Here is a 17,009-nt window from a genome sequence, read left to right on the forward strand (position 1 = left end):
TTTTTTCATTTTATATCATCTGCATACCCCGTGCATACCCTCTGTGCACTCCACTGCGCAGTGGGCAGCAAGACTGCAGGTTCGATTCCCACAACAGGGAAATGTTTGTGTGATGAGCATCACTGTTTTTCAGTGTCTGGGTGTTTATCTGTTTATTATAAGTATTTGTGTATATTATTCATAAAAATATTCATCAGTCATCTTAGTACCCATAACACAAGCTACGCTTACTTTGGGGCTAGATGGCGATGTGTGCCGTATTATTATTCACTATATTAATACAGTAACAGAATGTCTGCCTGTTACACCAGACAGAAAGGGTGTACAGCTCAGCATTTGTCATGCATTATAGGTACACGAATGACGCTGATTTTCAGCTGAGACCCGAGTATATTAATAGTAAATGAAATAGGAAAAAAAAATTAAATAAAGATGAATGAGGCATTTTCTCGCGTAATTATTCGGTATAGCGATGGATTGCACGTGAATAGGGCTTAAAAAAACTAAATGGATATTAGCTAACCGATAGTAGGTATTTACCATAGAATTATTTCATCAAAATCGGTTTCTAATTGGCGGGGTAATCGAGTAAGAAATATACAAAAAAAAACATACAGAATTTAATTTCAATAAGGATTTATTTGCTACACGTTCGAAATAATTGAAATCATGTTCTTGCTAATTTCCCATGTTCATGTGCAAATTAGTTTTTGCATTTCATCACTAAATTAGTTTGAGTTGGAAAATTGGCTTTTCAGTCGGAGTTTTCGTGTGTTTAGATGTGACCATGTTGCTGAAATTAATTTTGGTTTTTTGTAAGTATATTATAATATTTATACACAGTGGCGTGCGTGGTATGCAGATGATATAAAATGAAGAGAATGTCCAGTACGAGTAATAAATACTTAAGGGTAGGCTTTTTATAACTCTTAAAATGACTATCCTTAGGTATTGTAAAACTCGTACTGGAGATTTTCCTTATTTTATATCATCTGCATACCCTCTATGCACGCACTGTTTATAGATATTTAGATTCAATTTAATGTGCCTGTTATCTTCCCAGAGAAAACGGTGCGTTACACGTTTTCATTACTATTTATTTGACGGCCGATTGGCGCAGTGGGCAGCGACCCTGCTTGCTGAGCCAAGGCCGTGGGTTCGATTCCCACAACTGGACAATGTTTGTGTGATGAACATGAATATTTTTCAGTGTCTGGGTGTTTAGCTATATATTATAAGTATTTATGTATAATATTTAAATAATTATTCATCAGTCATCTTATCACCCATAACACAAGCTACGCTTATTGTCCTAGTATATTTATTTTATTTATTACGTGTCGATTACTAGCGTTCCCAGAAGCCGAGTTGACGAAACTTAGTTCCGAAAATATTGATTATCATTATCGAATTATTACCAGTTTACTACAGGGTACGGTTCTCCTCTGAGAATGAAAAGTTTTAGGCCGCAGTCCACCACGCTGGCCATGTGCGGAATGGTGGACATGCTGGTTCCGTCACGATGTTTTCCTTCACTGTTAAAGCAAACGTCGAAGCCCTAACCATAGCGGCTAGGACTTCGACTATGTATGCTCATATTCATTAAATAAACGTATTTCTATTTCATTATGACAGCCAAGAGATTTGTCTCGCTCGGCGCGGCGTGCTCAGAATGTGAATGATTGTATTATAGTCATACGAAGGAGCCCGGCGACCGACTGGATCTTATCGGCGAAATTATCTATTGAAGCTTTTATCGCAGCTTGTGTATTAAACTAGATATTGCCTGTAACTTGGGTCCGATTATATCGTTGAAACTAAACGCGATTAAGTATGCTAAACTCAGTTTACTGGGTTCAAGGCTGCAGTTCAATTATATGAACGTATAGAAAAAGATGGTTTTATTTAACTGGGTGTCTAAAGCATACGTTAGAATCAGACTTTAGTCTGCGTGAATTTGCTATTTTGAAATAGTTCAATAATTAATAAATATCACGTTAGCACTTTTGAAATGTCCAGTATGTCTGTAGTGACTCTACCACCAGTTCAGAATATGATGTTTAAAAAATTGCAACACCTAACTTTTATTGTTAGGTGTATATTTTGTTTATGTATTCGTATGTAGTTATTTGAATGTAGGTTTATAATAATTTTACACCACCTATTTGTTCTCGCTCTTGTTGTCTCCTAATCCTAATCGCTTTTAAGCGATAAGGCCGCCTTTTGTATTCTACCCCAGTTTTTTGAGTTTCTCTCTATTCGTCCTTTATTTTCCTAACTGTGTAGTGGTGTACATAAAGAGTTTAAATAAATAAATAAAATTGTTGATGTTGGAATAGAGGAACTTCTGAGTTTCTTGCCGGCTTCTTCTCGGTTGGATCTACCTTCTTCACCGGTGGTAGAGATACAAATGGACGGACTTGATCTTTCAAAAGTGCTAGAGTAAGCCAATTTTAAATAAATGTTTTTTGAATGTAATTCTAATCAACTTTTACAGGTTTCATACAAAATGCAACTTCCATTCCACATAAACACAATAAAGAATTCCAACTAAGACGTTACAATAAAAATAGTGTCAAATTAAACTACGATAAACATGAAAAACCATTTCTAGAATACATAAAAGACGATTCCTCGGCTCTTAGTAGCGAATCTAGACGGTTGTTTGATTGGATAAAGAATGTGCTTAACAGAAATGCTACTATTGCAACCAAAAATCATAAATTACCTTCTTATGAAGAAGCACTGAACGAAAGAATAAGGTTCAGAAAAATAGAGACGAACTTAACTGAAACTTTAACTAAACTGTCAGATGTCCTAACACAAATACTAAACATAGTTAAATATACTCGATACCACCATTTTGATGACATTCGTGAACTCTTACACGCGAAACACGAGGCAAAGAATGTAATAACAGAGAGATTTAAGAGAGATTTGAATTGTTCTAGTATTAAATCTACAGAATTAGACAATGTTGCTAAAACTCCAAGTAACACAACTAAAAAAGATACAGGTAAATCAAATAATGTTACACATAACTTTGTAGAACCTGATGATTTGAATAAGCAAGACAACATAACTAAAATAGAGACAAATAATAATATGCCGATAAAATATGAAAATAAATCCATGGGTAACTTAAATAATTCTCATTCAAATTTAAAAACACAGGATAATTTAACTAATGTAAATGACTTCGCAACAACAAAAATAGATAGCAATCAATTGAATATTAACAAAAATAGTACGAAGAAAAATAAATTTCATAATTCAACGTCTCACTTAGATAATCGAAATGTTCAAGAAACCAGAGTAAAAAGAGATACTGCACAAGTAAATAAAATAGTGTCTAAAACGACTGCAGAATCAGAAAATAAAACAGTTGAAGTTAAAAAGGATAACTCTAGTGTTACAGTAGAAAGCGATAGTACGACTGAAGCAGATATCGCAATAAGTGGCAGAAGGTCTATGATATCAATAAAACCGACAAACGACGAAGTTAAGAATCATTTATTCAGGTACATAAACGAAGCGTTCTCGGATATAACCAAAAAGATCGATTCCCTAAAACAGATTAAGCAAATGTTTTACAATGACATCAGATACCAAATTGGTTATATAATATCGAGTATCGATACTCTACAAGTTAATATGGGTAATATGAAAAGGGATATGAATAAAAACAAATACGTTTGGGACGATAAAAAGATTTTAAATTTGTACGATACAGTTAAAATTTCCAATAACGCTGTAACTGATTTGCTCGAAATATTGAAGAGTTACGTTGAAAGAAGTTTAAATTAGATTTTTGTTATAATGAATGTTACTTTACAATAACAATTATAACAATAATCATAATAATAACACAAGTATTTATTTCGCACATGATGTGTGGCACATCCATACTAATTTTATACGTAGTTTGAAAGAGTGCTTGTTTGTTTGCTTGCTTGTTACCTATTTTCAGCTCTATCGATATATCCCTCTTCCCCTGGATTTTTGAAAGTAGTGGACGTGTATATGAATTTAATTTGCTTCGTTATAAACTAAAATTAAATTAAAATTCAAATAATAAAGTAAAATTATACCAGGAGTGCATAAAATCAAAGAGTGATTGTTAATCTACAATACAGAACAAGGGCGGACCATAAGTAAGTCGCCATTACTATTCCCTCACCTATCAGCGCGTGCGCAAGTTTGTTGGCCTCTCCTCTTATAACGAGATTGGACCTTCTTCATGCAATAGGTCACACCCACTAACTTGTGGGCTACGCCTCTGACTATATGATTATCAAACAACAGGCCACACCCCCTATCAGGCTGTGACTTCAACCAGCCTTTTGATTTATGCTTCCCTGGTACATGAGAAATGGATACCACATTAGATAGATCCATCTCGGACTCTGATATTCACATATCGGGTACACAATCCGCCATTACACCACCCAATTTCATATCTATGCGAAATAAACGGAAAAGAGAAGAAGATATCTCCCAAGAGTTTAACAATTTTAAGGAGGAAGTGAGGAAAATGATTTCAACTTTAATGTCAAATCAAGAAAGTGAGTTTAAGAAAAATGCAACTACCCTCAAAGAAATTTTACGAACTAATACTAACATTGAGAACTCGGTGGCATTTCTTTCTGCACATAACGAAGAGTATAGGAAAAAGATAGAAAGCTTAGAAGGACAAATAAAGGAGGACAAGAAGTATATTACTATTCTAGAGGATAAAATAGAAGAAGTGCAGAGAGATACCCGCAAAACAAACTTTGAGATGAAAAACGTACCTAAGAAAAACAATGAAACTAAAGAGGACTTAATGGATATGATATTAATTAAGCCTGTCTAACAACATTGACTGTAAAATCAATAAATCTGATATAAGAGATATATACAGAATTCGTTCAAAAAAAGAGGGTGTCCAAAATACACCAATTATTGTAGAAACGTCTTCTACTATATTAAAAACTGAGATTCTTAAGATGAGTAAGTCTTATAATATCAAACACAAATCAAAGTTATGTGCCAAGCATCTGGGGTTCCGTACCTGTGAAGACACACCTATTTTCATTTCGGAACAGCTTACGTCTAAAGCGGCCCGTTTATATTTTCTGGCACGCGATCTTGTTAAATCAAAAGCTTACAAATTCTGCTGGACGGCCTATGGCAAGGTATATTTAAGAAAAGATGAGGGTTCCCACATTATCCTAATCACGAATGAACCCCAAATTCACAAGCTATTGCAAGAAAAATGACTATTCTCTAAAATGGCCATACTCTTTAATCTCACTTTGTCATTGCATGCTGACTTCTATAATATTTATTTAGTCTTTGCAAACAGTTTTGTTTATTGTTATTGCACTTGTATTTTACTGTTTAGTCTACCTGTAAGCGATTCATTATTCATTTTGCTTGAGCTCACACAAAAATCTACACACACAATACGTGGCACAATATACATACTACACAAATACTCATACTCATTAAATAATGTTATCACTCCTCACATATATAAGTCAGGCATACAAATAACTTATAAATGTTGCACTGTGTCTATCATTAAATCTTACTGGTTATTTATCGATATACCCTCAGGTATCAACTTAATTTATCACCTTGTATTCATAAGTCAGGCCTCAGTATGAATTTTAATTCTCTTGTCACTTTAAACGAAATAGACCAGTCTATGGCTCCATTATCACAGCAATGTGATATTGAGGAGCTTAACCAAATAAAGACTATTAAAAAAAATGATCTAAAAGTAGTTTCACAGAATATACGCAGTATTTATTCAAATCTGGATGATCTTCAAATTTCATTATCTCAACTAAAGTTTCATATAGATGTTTTAGTCCTGACAGAATGTCGACTAAATCCTCTAAAAATCATTCCATCCCTCAATAATTACAACTCATTCAACACTAAACACCACCTTAATCAAAACGATGGTGTAGTTATCTATGTTAGAAATACTCTTTTGGCTAGTGCTAAGGAGGTAATATTAGAACATGCATCGTGTTTGCAATTAGAAATTAACGATTATATTATTTTAGGAATCTACCGGTCTCCATCAAATACCAATGCAAATAACTATATAAACTCGCTTAGTGGATATCTTGATTCTATCAAATCACATAAAAATATTATAATTACGGGAGATATAAATATAAACCTTATACCTAAAGATAACGAATCTAATAATGAATCCAATAATAGGGTCAACTACCTAAACATGCTCTCTATGTATGGCCTACTCCCAGGTCATTCCCTTCCAACTCGAGGTAGTAACTGCCTTGATCATTTCATATTAAAATTAGAGAAAAAGAACGTATCTCCTTTCATATCAGTTCTCAACACTTCGATTACCGATCACTACATGATATTTTTATGCATAGCTAAATTGCATAGTAACCACAAGTGCCCAAAAACCAAGCTCTTCGTAGACTATGACAAAGCTATAAGAATATTTATGGAACAAAATTTGGATACATTGCTTTACTCTGAAGATCCTAAGTTGGTAGTTAAAGAACTTGTAAAGAAATTGACTGACTCACTGAAAGAGAGCTCGACTGTTATGTACCTCCCTAAAAATAAACGCAATATCAAACCTTGGATGACATCTGGCCTCCTACGATGTATAAGAAACAGGAATAATATGCAAAAAAGGCTAAGGGCCGATCCTGATAATGAAATATTAAAAATCAGCTTTAAGCGGTATCGTAACTACTGTAACAGCCTGATTAAAAAGATAAAACGGAATTATGATAGACAACAATTAGTTCTTTCTGTAAATAATAGCAAAGTACTTTGGAGTAAAATTAAATCTATAGCTAATTTAAATAAAACTAGAACTCAAAGTTTGAATCTTTTAAATATAAATCCCTCTCCAGTTTACTCTGTTAATTATGTAAGTGGCTACTTTGCTAGTGTTGGAAGGAAACTAGCAGAGGATATTATGTTGAATGCCCCCAAAACTGAAGATCCCTTACTATTTGTTGATAGTCAATTATCTTCATTTGTTCTCCTGGATACTGATCTATATGAAACTGAAAATGTTATTTTGAATCTTAAATCTGACAGTGCGCCAGGCTGGGACAATATTCCAACCAAATTTCTTAAATTAGCCATACACATAGTCGCACCAATAATTTGTCATCTAGCTAATCTCTGTTTCAAAGTAGGAGTTTTTCCTTTTATACTGAAACAGTCTATCGTTACACCTGTGTTCAAAAGTGGAAATAGTGAAGATATTAATAACTACAGACCGATTTCTGTTTTACCATCCATTGCGAAAGTATTGGAAAAATTAATAAATTCTAGATTGGTTAGTTACCTTGATAAATTTAAAATTCTCTCTAACTCACAATACGGTTTTAGACACGGAAAATCCACAGAGGATGCCGTATTAGCGTTAACGTCACTAATTTCAGAACAGTTAGACAAAGGAAAAAAATGTTTAACTGTCTTTTTAGACATTAAAAAGGCGTTTGATACCGTCTCCGTACCTCTGCTTATACAAAAACTTGAAAGAATTGGAATTAGAGGCACAGCACTGCTGTTACTCAAAGATTATCTACACGATAGAACTCAGCGTGTCAAAATTGGAGATTACATTAGTGAGGACTCTAAACTAACATTTGGTGTGCCTCAAGGAAGTTTATTGGGACCAACTTTATTTCTAATATACATTAATGATCTATGCAATTTAAAACTTGACGGAGGCCATGTGTTCTCGTATGCCGATGACACTGCTTTAGTTTTTTCAAGCACATCATGGAACTCTGTTAAATTGATGGCTGAATCAGGCCTATCAAAAATCTCTCTTTGGCTAAAGTCTAATCTTTTAACGCTAAATACTGAAAAATCAAACTATATTTGCTTTACAATCAATTCAAAAACACAACCTCACAATAATTTCCTTGTTAAAATTCATGAATGTAGTAATCTAAATTCTAGTAATTGTAATTGTCCTGTAATTAACAAAGTAAAAACAAACAAATATCTAGGTGTAATGTTAGATTGGCGACTCTCATGGCACCCTCATGTCGAATTTGTGAATGGAAGAATAAGGAAGCTTGTCTGGATTTTTAAAACGCTGAGACACGTAACAACAAAAAAATTATTGACTCAGATTTACGTAACATTGGGTCAATCCATTTTGGGATATTGCATTTCAACATGGGGTGCTGCTTCAAAAACAAAGTTTCTAGAAGTTGAAAGAGGTCAAAGGTCTTTACTAAAAGTTATGTTTTTCAAACCATACAGATTTTCAACTGTAGACCTATATAACCATTGTGAGTTACTAACGGTTAGAAAATTATATTTACTTTCATCATTACTAAGAGTACATAAATATTTACCTTACAATACTGGCAAACTTAAAACGAGGAGAAGAAATATGGTTTTACACTCAATTCCAAGTAGGACTAAATTTGCTTCCCAACAATTTACCAGGAAATCGACTTATCTCTACAACATAATTAACAGTAAGTTAAATATTTATCCATTAGCACTTCATAATTGCAAAAAAGTGCTTACTGAGTGGTTGCATAAATTGAACTATTATGAAACGGAGGATTTGATGCAACAAATGAACGTATGAATTTTGCATCCCATACATTGTCATGAAAAGACACACAAGCACACGTTTATAACTTATACATCCATTCGTTTACACATACACTCACTTACACACATACGCACATAAACACAAACACACACACACACACACACACACACACACACACACACACACACACTAACGCACCTCAAGTAGACACACATGTTGTAATTATCTTTGGTTTACCTTTATAATTTTGAATTATACTTAATTTTGATTTATATAACTTTGATCTACTTATTTATTTCAATTTGTATATGATGTTATGGAAGAGCGGGGCCGCCTGCCACAAGTGCTAGTAGTAATACTAGTAACTTACTAGGATGACCCCAATTTCAATGTATTATTTTGCTGTACGAAACGAAATAAATATTTTTAATTTAATTTAATTTAATGAAATTTGGCACAGAGGATCCGACAGAGGATATGGGATTCATAATATTTCTTTCGTAAAATACTAAAACTCATAAAAAATTTCGAAATTCATTTATTTCAGTCAGTCTGTTTGTAGTGACTCTATCACCAATCGCAGTAGGTATATTAAACTTATGTTTGGCTGTAGTAATTAAGTACATCCCGAAGATTGACAATACTTGCACGCCGCAACTCTCCATGAGTATACGAAGATGGTGATAAAGACAAGCTGTTTATGTACAAACACATATGTGATGTGGTATGGATAAAATGAAACAACGAAACTCAAGTAAAAGGTTTTCATAGTGTTTTATTTTTTATCAGTCTGTAAGAATAAGATAATCGTATCAATATTATAGCTTAAAATAATGCGATGACCAAGAACTAACTTTTATTTATTATAATATATTTAACTATGCATTTCTGAACAAACTACACAGTTATAAATATCAATCCATAGTGTTTTATACACGTCAAGAAACGAAACAAAAGAACTGTTTGGTCATTTTAAATTATATAATCTGTACAAAAAACGTTAAAATTCATATTTTCGCACCTCGTCATATTTTAATAGTATATGTATTGCATAAAAACAATTTGTTTTTTTAATTTTTGTACTATCTACGAACATAAATGTATCCAACCCTTTTCCCTTTCGGAGGACAGAGTTCGAATTCCGGCACGAACCTCTAATTTTTCGGAGTTATTTGCATTTTTAATTTAAGGAATAAATTTTCACATGCCTTGACGGTAAACATCGGGATGAAGCCTGCGTCTCCATAATGTTCTCAAAGGCGTATGAATACTACCAACGCGCAATTGCACAGCGTGGTGGAATACGGCCCTTCTCATTGTAAGAGAAGACTAGTGTCGTAGTGGGTTAGACGGGTATAGAATATTATCTTCTTTGGAGCATTTGGGAATTTTAACGCCTTTTATATACTTATAAATACTTAAAATTATAGGCTTTTAACAGTCAGGTTTTAAAACAGGCTCTACTCATTGTACTTATTACTAAATAACAATAGTTACAGGCTCGAGAAGGCAAGAGCCCAGAGCCGTAGAGAAAGCCATTTAAAATAAATAAAAAAAACAGTAACACACATAAAAATAAAGTTTTACCTATATTTAACACTGGTTCTAAATTTAAATCCACCGGTCGTAATAATCAAAACTTTTCTACTATTTTGGTAGTTTCTACCTAATTTGTAGAGATTTTCTACCATTCAAGTAGCTTTTTAGACACACCTAGTCTAACCTAGTAAACTCGTGCGCTTTTGTCATTTTTAATCACTGACCTAAAAATGGCCCTTTGAACTAAGGATGTTAATTTTTACTATTAAAACTTGTGCAGCAGTTGTTTATACTTTAAAACGTTTTATAGAGAAGTTGGGTGTGACTGTAGAAACTTTTCATCTTTTCTTTAAATTGACCTATTACTTCATGAATATTACTATGAGTAGCACTGTACTACTAAAAACAGAACAGTGCTACTTTTAGTAGTTTTTGTCCTTCTAACATTTTTACTATAACCTATTAGAAGTATTTTGTGATTTTCTCAATGGCTGAAGAATTGAGTCAAGTACCACTGTCGCTGGATTTGCTTTGCTGCATCTGCGGACAAATAAAATAAATTTGATGTGAGGAAATAAATAAATAAATATATTAGGAACGTGCGTGGCGTGCATTTGGTTTCTTACTAGGTTATGCATACAGCAAGAAAATTGGATAAAGCGACAAAAATCCTCCTCTTATACCAGTTATATATAAAGTTTAGGGTATGCAGTGCTTTTGTGCATGTATGAAGTGCACGCCACTGATTAGGACCATCTAACTCCAAAGATCTATTACGGGTACTAATATGACTGATGAATATTTTTATGAATAATATACATAAATACAGATAAGAAAATCAATGAAAACCATTGAAACATTTTGGGAATCGAAACCACAGCTTGAATCCAGAAAGAAAGGTTGCTGCCCAATCGGCTGTAAAACCCGGCGACCGCTTTCATGTTTTTATTACTGCGAGTTACGACATTAATAAAGCAACCTGACATCCAATTCCAATAACGATCTTCATTTTTACATACAATTACGACGCTGTCGCTCTAACGGCGCGTTGTGACAAGTTTTTTGGAAACAGCATCAGGTTTATTAGTCATCATGTCGTAAAATGCGTGTGAATTCTACCTATCCGCACTTCGCCAGAGTGGTGTAATAAAGTCTAGATCCTTCTCAGTTCTTAAAGAACGCCGGTGCCCTTTAGTGTCCCGATAATGTAAAAAAAATAATAATTATGTCAAAGTCAAAGTCAAAAATATCTTTATTCAAGTAGGCCCCTTTGGCATAGGTGGCACTTTTGATGCGTACATTACATGAGAATTACACGGTATTGAGATGATAGCGATAAGCATATTCGTAAACTATATGTAGCGGTCTCCACATTACAGAACTAGATGGCGCCACACTATACAAGACATGGCTGTGCGGTGATATATCTTTGCCTTTTCCCTACAGGGAAGACGGGAGTTTAAAAAAAATTACAATGACACACTGTACTAATTTAGATCAAGCACTTTGTACGTCCTGCGAAGTGTTGCGATGGTTTCCACTTACCATCAAGGGCATTTGATTGGTCCGACGATAACGTTAAAAAAATACAATTCCGGAATTTGTGAATACTGAATTTTCTCTAGTCTGGTCTGGTGGGATCGCGGGAAGCGGAGGTGTGGTGACTCTGTATTCTGATCTTTCGTCACCACACGGCAGTTACATTATATTTAGGTGAGGTTTTGCAAACGAAAAAACCTCTTACCTCGGAAACATGTCTGTACATTTCAGTTCTGTCCATCCTGTTAATACTTCGTACATCATGATATCTATGGCCCGGTCAGCTGGCACCTCACCCGTCAGCATACGCAGCGCAAGCCTAGGAACATAAAGAAAAAGTAAATCCTGTGTGCAAGTAAAGTAGTAAGAAAAGTAGCCTACGAGTACTATCTAAGTGTGTCATCCCATACAATAATATAAATAAATAAATAAACACTCACCCATTAATCCTAGCCATTGTACCGTACGGTGCGTTCAACTTCGCCGTAGCCACCAAATTCTTGCAATACAACAACCAAACACAATCTAAATCGGTATAAATTGCATTCGTAGAGTTGGCAACACTGGAACTCGTACTGTCATTCTTATTGAATGACGTTTGGAGATGATTCAGCGCGTGTGTGTTGGCATCAATGTTGCGCGAAAGTTGATTTTGAATGTTGGCATTTAACGCTTCTCGATTTGACAGCTGGTTCAAAACCATCCTGAAAATAAAAACTTATTTTAAGATTATAATTTTTTATTTAAATTTATGTTCAATTTTTGATAGCTCTACAATATTTTAATATCGTATATGTATCTTTGGCATCTACACATTATATTTGGCTCAATATTGTTTTTGATTCCGATATAGTGGATATTGATTTTATCATTAAGCACTAGTCCACTGACATGGCTGTACGGTGATATTTAGTGGTTGAAATTTATTAATTATTTTACCTCTAATGTTCTTACCATAAATTGGGAAATGTTCTTAAACGTTTACCATAAAATGGGAAATATGGGAAAACTTTATGAGCTAGCAACATTACGCGAGTGCGAAGTGAGACGTGCGCGGGGCGTTGCACTGCACGCGATCATGCCAAAACGGGGGTTCTGTATGTTCCTTATTCTGTACCGGTCCTCTACCAACTGTCAACCCTACGAGATAGAGTACTGCGGAATTGTACGATTAATCTCTCCAAACTGCCCCATATTAGTATATAGATTGCGCCCGTGCGCCGCACCGGGTCGATAGTATCTATAAACTATTTTTCGTTCGTGCGATCTATAAAATGGGTCCGAGAGAGTCATTGAGAGATAAATTTAAAGATGTTAAAATAATGACAGTTTTTAGCCTATACATATTTGAAAATTTTATGTATGTTCACAAAAATATATCTAAACTTAAGAGAAAATGTGACTGCAATCATTTGAACATTAGAAGCAAAAATAAACTTGCAGTGCAATATACTAGACTACATAAAATAAGTAATTCATTTAAAGGAAATTTTATACAATTTTACAATAAACTACCAGTTGGAGATGTCTCTTAAAAAGTTCAAAGTTTGTATTCAACGTAAGCTTATAGAAAATTCCTATTATAGTATTAAGGACTACGTCAACGATAAAAATGCTTGGGTGTAAATTATTTAACCTCTAACCAGGTTGCTTGTTTAATAGTTTTAAATGACAATGTGAGATGGTGATAACACAAAAAAAACAACCGGCTAAGTTTGTTGTGGGATTCTTAGACCAGAGTGCGTTTGGAACCCTCGTAGCTTTAGTTTTAAGTTGACGAATTCAGTTATCGCCATCAACTCACTTCTATGTCATATTTTACATGTAATGTACGTATCAAAAGTGCCCTCTATGTGCCTATTTGAATAAAGAAATATTTGACTTTGACTTTGACTTTGATTTTAAGCTGTAGAAATCTCAGGTGGTAATATAAACTTACTTGGTGTTCTTGAAAGCTCTCCCGAGGTGTATAGCGGCGCGTGCAGTACTCATACCTATTTCCAGTACATTTTCTAGAAGATTCATTCCGAAGTCAGATTCCTCTGCCTCTTGGCGAAGGTTTTGTCTTCTTCTGAAACAACGGATCCATGAGTAGAGAAGCTTATACAATGAAGATGGAAACAACACTAAGGAACCAACCAATTGTCTAATAAAATTCATAATCGTATAACACGCAGTGGGACTTCGATTTCACACTCGTGGGGCCGAGTTATTCTCTTACTTTTAAACAATTAAAATCATTCAAAGGTAGAAAACATTGTAAGGAAACCTGCATGCCGTAGAGTTCTCCATAATATTCTTAAAGGTGTGTCAACCGATCCGCACTGGGCAAGCGTGGTGGACTACGGCCTTAATCCTTTCTCATTGTGGGAGACAACGGGTTATAACGTATCTCGCAGGCATGCGACATGCGTTAAACTAAATAAATAAACTACGACAATACACACATCGCCATCTAGCCCTAAAGTAAGCGTAGCTTGTGTTATGACTAATAAGATGTCTTATTTATATTTTTATTAGTATATACTTATAATATACAGATAAATAAATAAATAATTTATATACTACGACAACGCACACATCGCCATCTAGCCCCAAAGTAAGCGTAGCTTGTGTTATGGGTAGATGACTGATGAATATTTTTATGAATAATATACATAATCGTCATCATCACATCAACCGATAGACGTCCACTGCTGGACATAGGTCTTTTGTAGGGAGTTCCAAATTTCACTGTTCTGCGCCGCTTGGATCCAGCGGCTACTTGCGACGCGCTTAATGTCGTCTGTCCACCTCGTTGGGGGCCGACCAACGCTGCGCTTACCAGTTCGGGGCTGCCATTGCAGCACCTTGGGACCCCAACGTCCATCCTTTCTCCTATGTGCTATGTGCCCGGCCTATAGCCACTTCAGCTTCGCGACTCGTTGATCTATGTCGGTAACTCTGGTTCTTCTACGAATCTCCACATTTCTGATTCGATCGCGTAGAGATACTCCGAGCATAGCTCTCTCCATCGTCCGCTGAGTGACTCTGAGCCTTCTTATGAGGCAATAATATACATAAATATTTATAATACACAGATAAACACCCAGACACTGAACAACTTTAATGTAACACAAACATTTTCCAGTTTTAGGAATCAAACTCACGGCCTTGGACTTAGAAAGCTGTCCACTGCGCCAGTCGTCCGGCAAATCTTTGACGGCCGATTGGCGCAGTTTGCAGCGATCCTGCTTTCTGAGCCCCAGAACAAGAGACAAGAGTGATATACAAGGGTTGATATGATGATGCTGATGATGATGATAATGGGGCACAGCAGTGGCGTGCATTTCATACATGCACAAAAGCACTGCCTGCCCTATATTTTTTTATAACTCTTGTTAGAGGAGGAAAGGATGCCCTGGTAAGAAACTCTAGAAAGGATACTCACGAAAAACTGTCATATTGGTGATATATTTCGTTCCTCTTCACCTCAACCTTTGATGGCTCCATGAACAGTGCGTTGAATGCGAACACATCTGGATCTTTGAGCATTTTGTTACGAATTGATTCCTGGAAAGATTCACCTTTGGATTTAATAAATAATAATCACTCAGTGACTGAAGACCAAAGTCTTCGAAGTGCGTGTTGCCAGTGATCGCTTACAGATCTGAGACACGGTCGCTAACTATGGGCCTCATAAGAAGGTTCAGAGTCACTCAGCGGGCGATGGAAAAAGCTATGTTAGGAGTATCTCTACGTGATCAGAAATGAGGAGATCGGTAGAACAATTAGAGTTACCTAGTTATATTTATTTATTTATATCCACAAAACCTTTAATTTATGCAAATTAAGAAATTTCTGGGATATACTGCCGAAAATCATGGGACATTTTTGGAAATCCCAAAGGCCAAAGTATCAAGGCTAAGTTATCAAATGTTAACGTTACCAACCTGATTTTCCCACGCCATCAGCTGTATGTTATGTAGAAGCATAACATCTAGCGTTAAAATACCAAATGAGAGCAGATTCGTGCTGTTACTCAAAATGACTTTTCTACTTTGGTTCACGCTTGTGAAATTCTCTCCGTAATACAGCTTCCTGAGTTTGCTCATCACTATAGTCACATTTCCCTCAACCAGACTCTCGTTTAACGCTTGTAGTAACTGTCCAAATTCGTTATTGTTTGTTGAGTTACTGGAGTCCCTTTTATCAGTAGGTTTTCCTTCAAGGTCAGCGTCTGAGATAATCCAGTCGTGCAGCTCTTGAACCTTTTCTATTAAATAACTGGTCATTGAATTGCTTTGTATATAATCGTCATAAAGATTATCATCGTCGAAGTACTCTTCATAATTGCTATCCAGATCTTTCAGTCCAGCTATATAGCCATCAGAAGTAGTATAGAATGCCGTTTTTGCCTCCCTTCTGAAACCGGGCTAAGCCCGGTTTCCCTCATCCTGAAACCTCATCGAAAATTTTTTGAGGATTCTAATAAGATTCTTATTGGATTTTGATGAAAATCTAACTAATTCCAATTGCGTTATATAGGTCAAAATACTATCTCATAGCACTCATAAATGCGCCGACTCTACCTCACTACCTCAGGTTTTTACCTAAGTCCGTGGATTCTAATTCATATTGGAATATAGTTCCTGGATGAGTGTAATGCGTATTGGGATAAGTTCCAATACGCATTACACTATAGCAGATATAACTTTTTTTATTAACTTTACTATTTGATATAGGTATATTCGAATTCTAACAAGTTTCTAAAACCAAAGCTATTATTCTAATTATTATTAGATTTTCTCGTACTTTAAATTAGTAATTCAAATTATCGTAATTTCAATTAGTAAATTCATACTTTGATAAGATGAAACCAAAATATATAAACTTAACATATTTCAGCGTTATCAAAATAATTACGTTTTGATTAAGTTTATTAAGGTCTCAATATGTGATATTGATATTTTGTTAATATTATGTGCATATACTTAATGTATATGCACATAATATTTGGAAAATAAGAATATTTACAACTTATTAAAATAGGTTTATGAAAACATTACGTACGATAGGTTTAACATATTACAGAATTATTAAAATGATTTTGGTTTCATTAAGTTTATTAAGGACTTTATATTACGATAGGTTTAACATATTACAGCATTATCAAATGGATTTTCGTTTGATTAAGTTTATTAAGAACTCTATATTTGATATTACGATAGGTTTAACATAATATTACAGCATTATCAAAATGATTTTGGTTTGATTAAGTGTATTAAAGACTCGATAATTGTTATTGACAAAGGATATGCACATCATGTTTGAAACATTAGAATATTTATAACAAAAAAAGAGAAATTCTTAGTAG

General features: G+C 34.7%; 2 protein-coding genes across 3 annotated transcripts; one reads left to right on the forward strand and one right to left on the reverse strand.

Moving 5' to 3' along the window:
• The first annotated feature begins 782 nt into the window (after window positions 1-782).
• Window positions 783-3,807, forward strand: LOC120636757 (MATH and LRR domain-containing protein PFE0570w-like). Its single transcript, XM_039908318.1, has 2 exons — window positions 783-815; window positions 2,498-3,807. The coding sequence occupies exons 1-2, from the start codon at window positions 788-790 to the stop codon at window positions 3,805-3,807; spliced, it is 1,338 nt and encodes a 445-aa protein (XP_039764252.1). The 5' UTR covers window positions 783-787.
• A 6,638-nt stretch (window positions 3,808-10,445) lies between these two features.
• LOC120636771 lies at window positions 10,446-15,707 on the reverse strand. 2 transcript variants are annotated; one of them, XM_039908336.1, is made up of 6 exons: window positions 15,586-15,707; window positions 15,084-15,205; window positions 13,593-13,721; window positions 12,094-12,357; window positions 11,859-11,972; window positions 10,446-10,654 (listed from the first exon to the last, which is right to left on the reverse strand). In XM_039908336.1, exons 1-6 carry the CDS (start codon window positions 15,625-15,627, stop codon window positions 10,567-10,569), a joined length of 759 nt encoding a protein of 252 aa, XP_039764270.1. In that variant the 5' UTR covers window positions 15,628-15,707; the 3' UTR covers window positions 10,446-10,566. The 2 variants fall into 2 exon arrangements, with proteins under 2 accessions (XP_039764270.1, XP_039764269.1); XM_039908335.1 differs by having other exon boundaries at window positions 13,593-13,724.
• Between the last annotated feature and the right edge of the window lie 1,302 nt (window positions 15,708-17,009).

This window comes from Pararge aegeria, assembly GCF_905163445.1.
Source record: "Pararge aegeria chromosome W unlocalized genomic scaffold, ilParAegt1.1 SUPER_W_unloc_1, whole genome shotgun sequence".
Classification (NCBI taxonomy): domain Eukaryota; kingdom Metazoa; phylum Arthropoda; class Insecta; order Lepidoptera; family Nymphalidae; genus Pararge; species Pararge aegeria.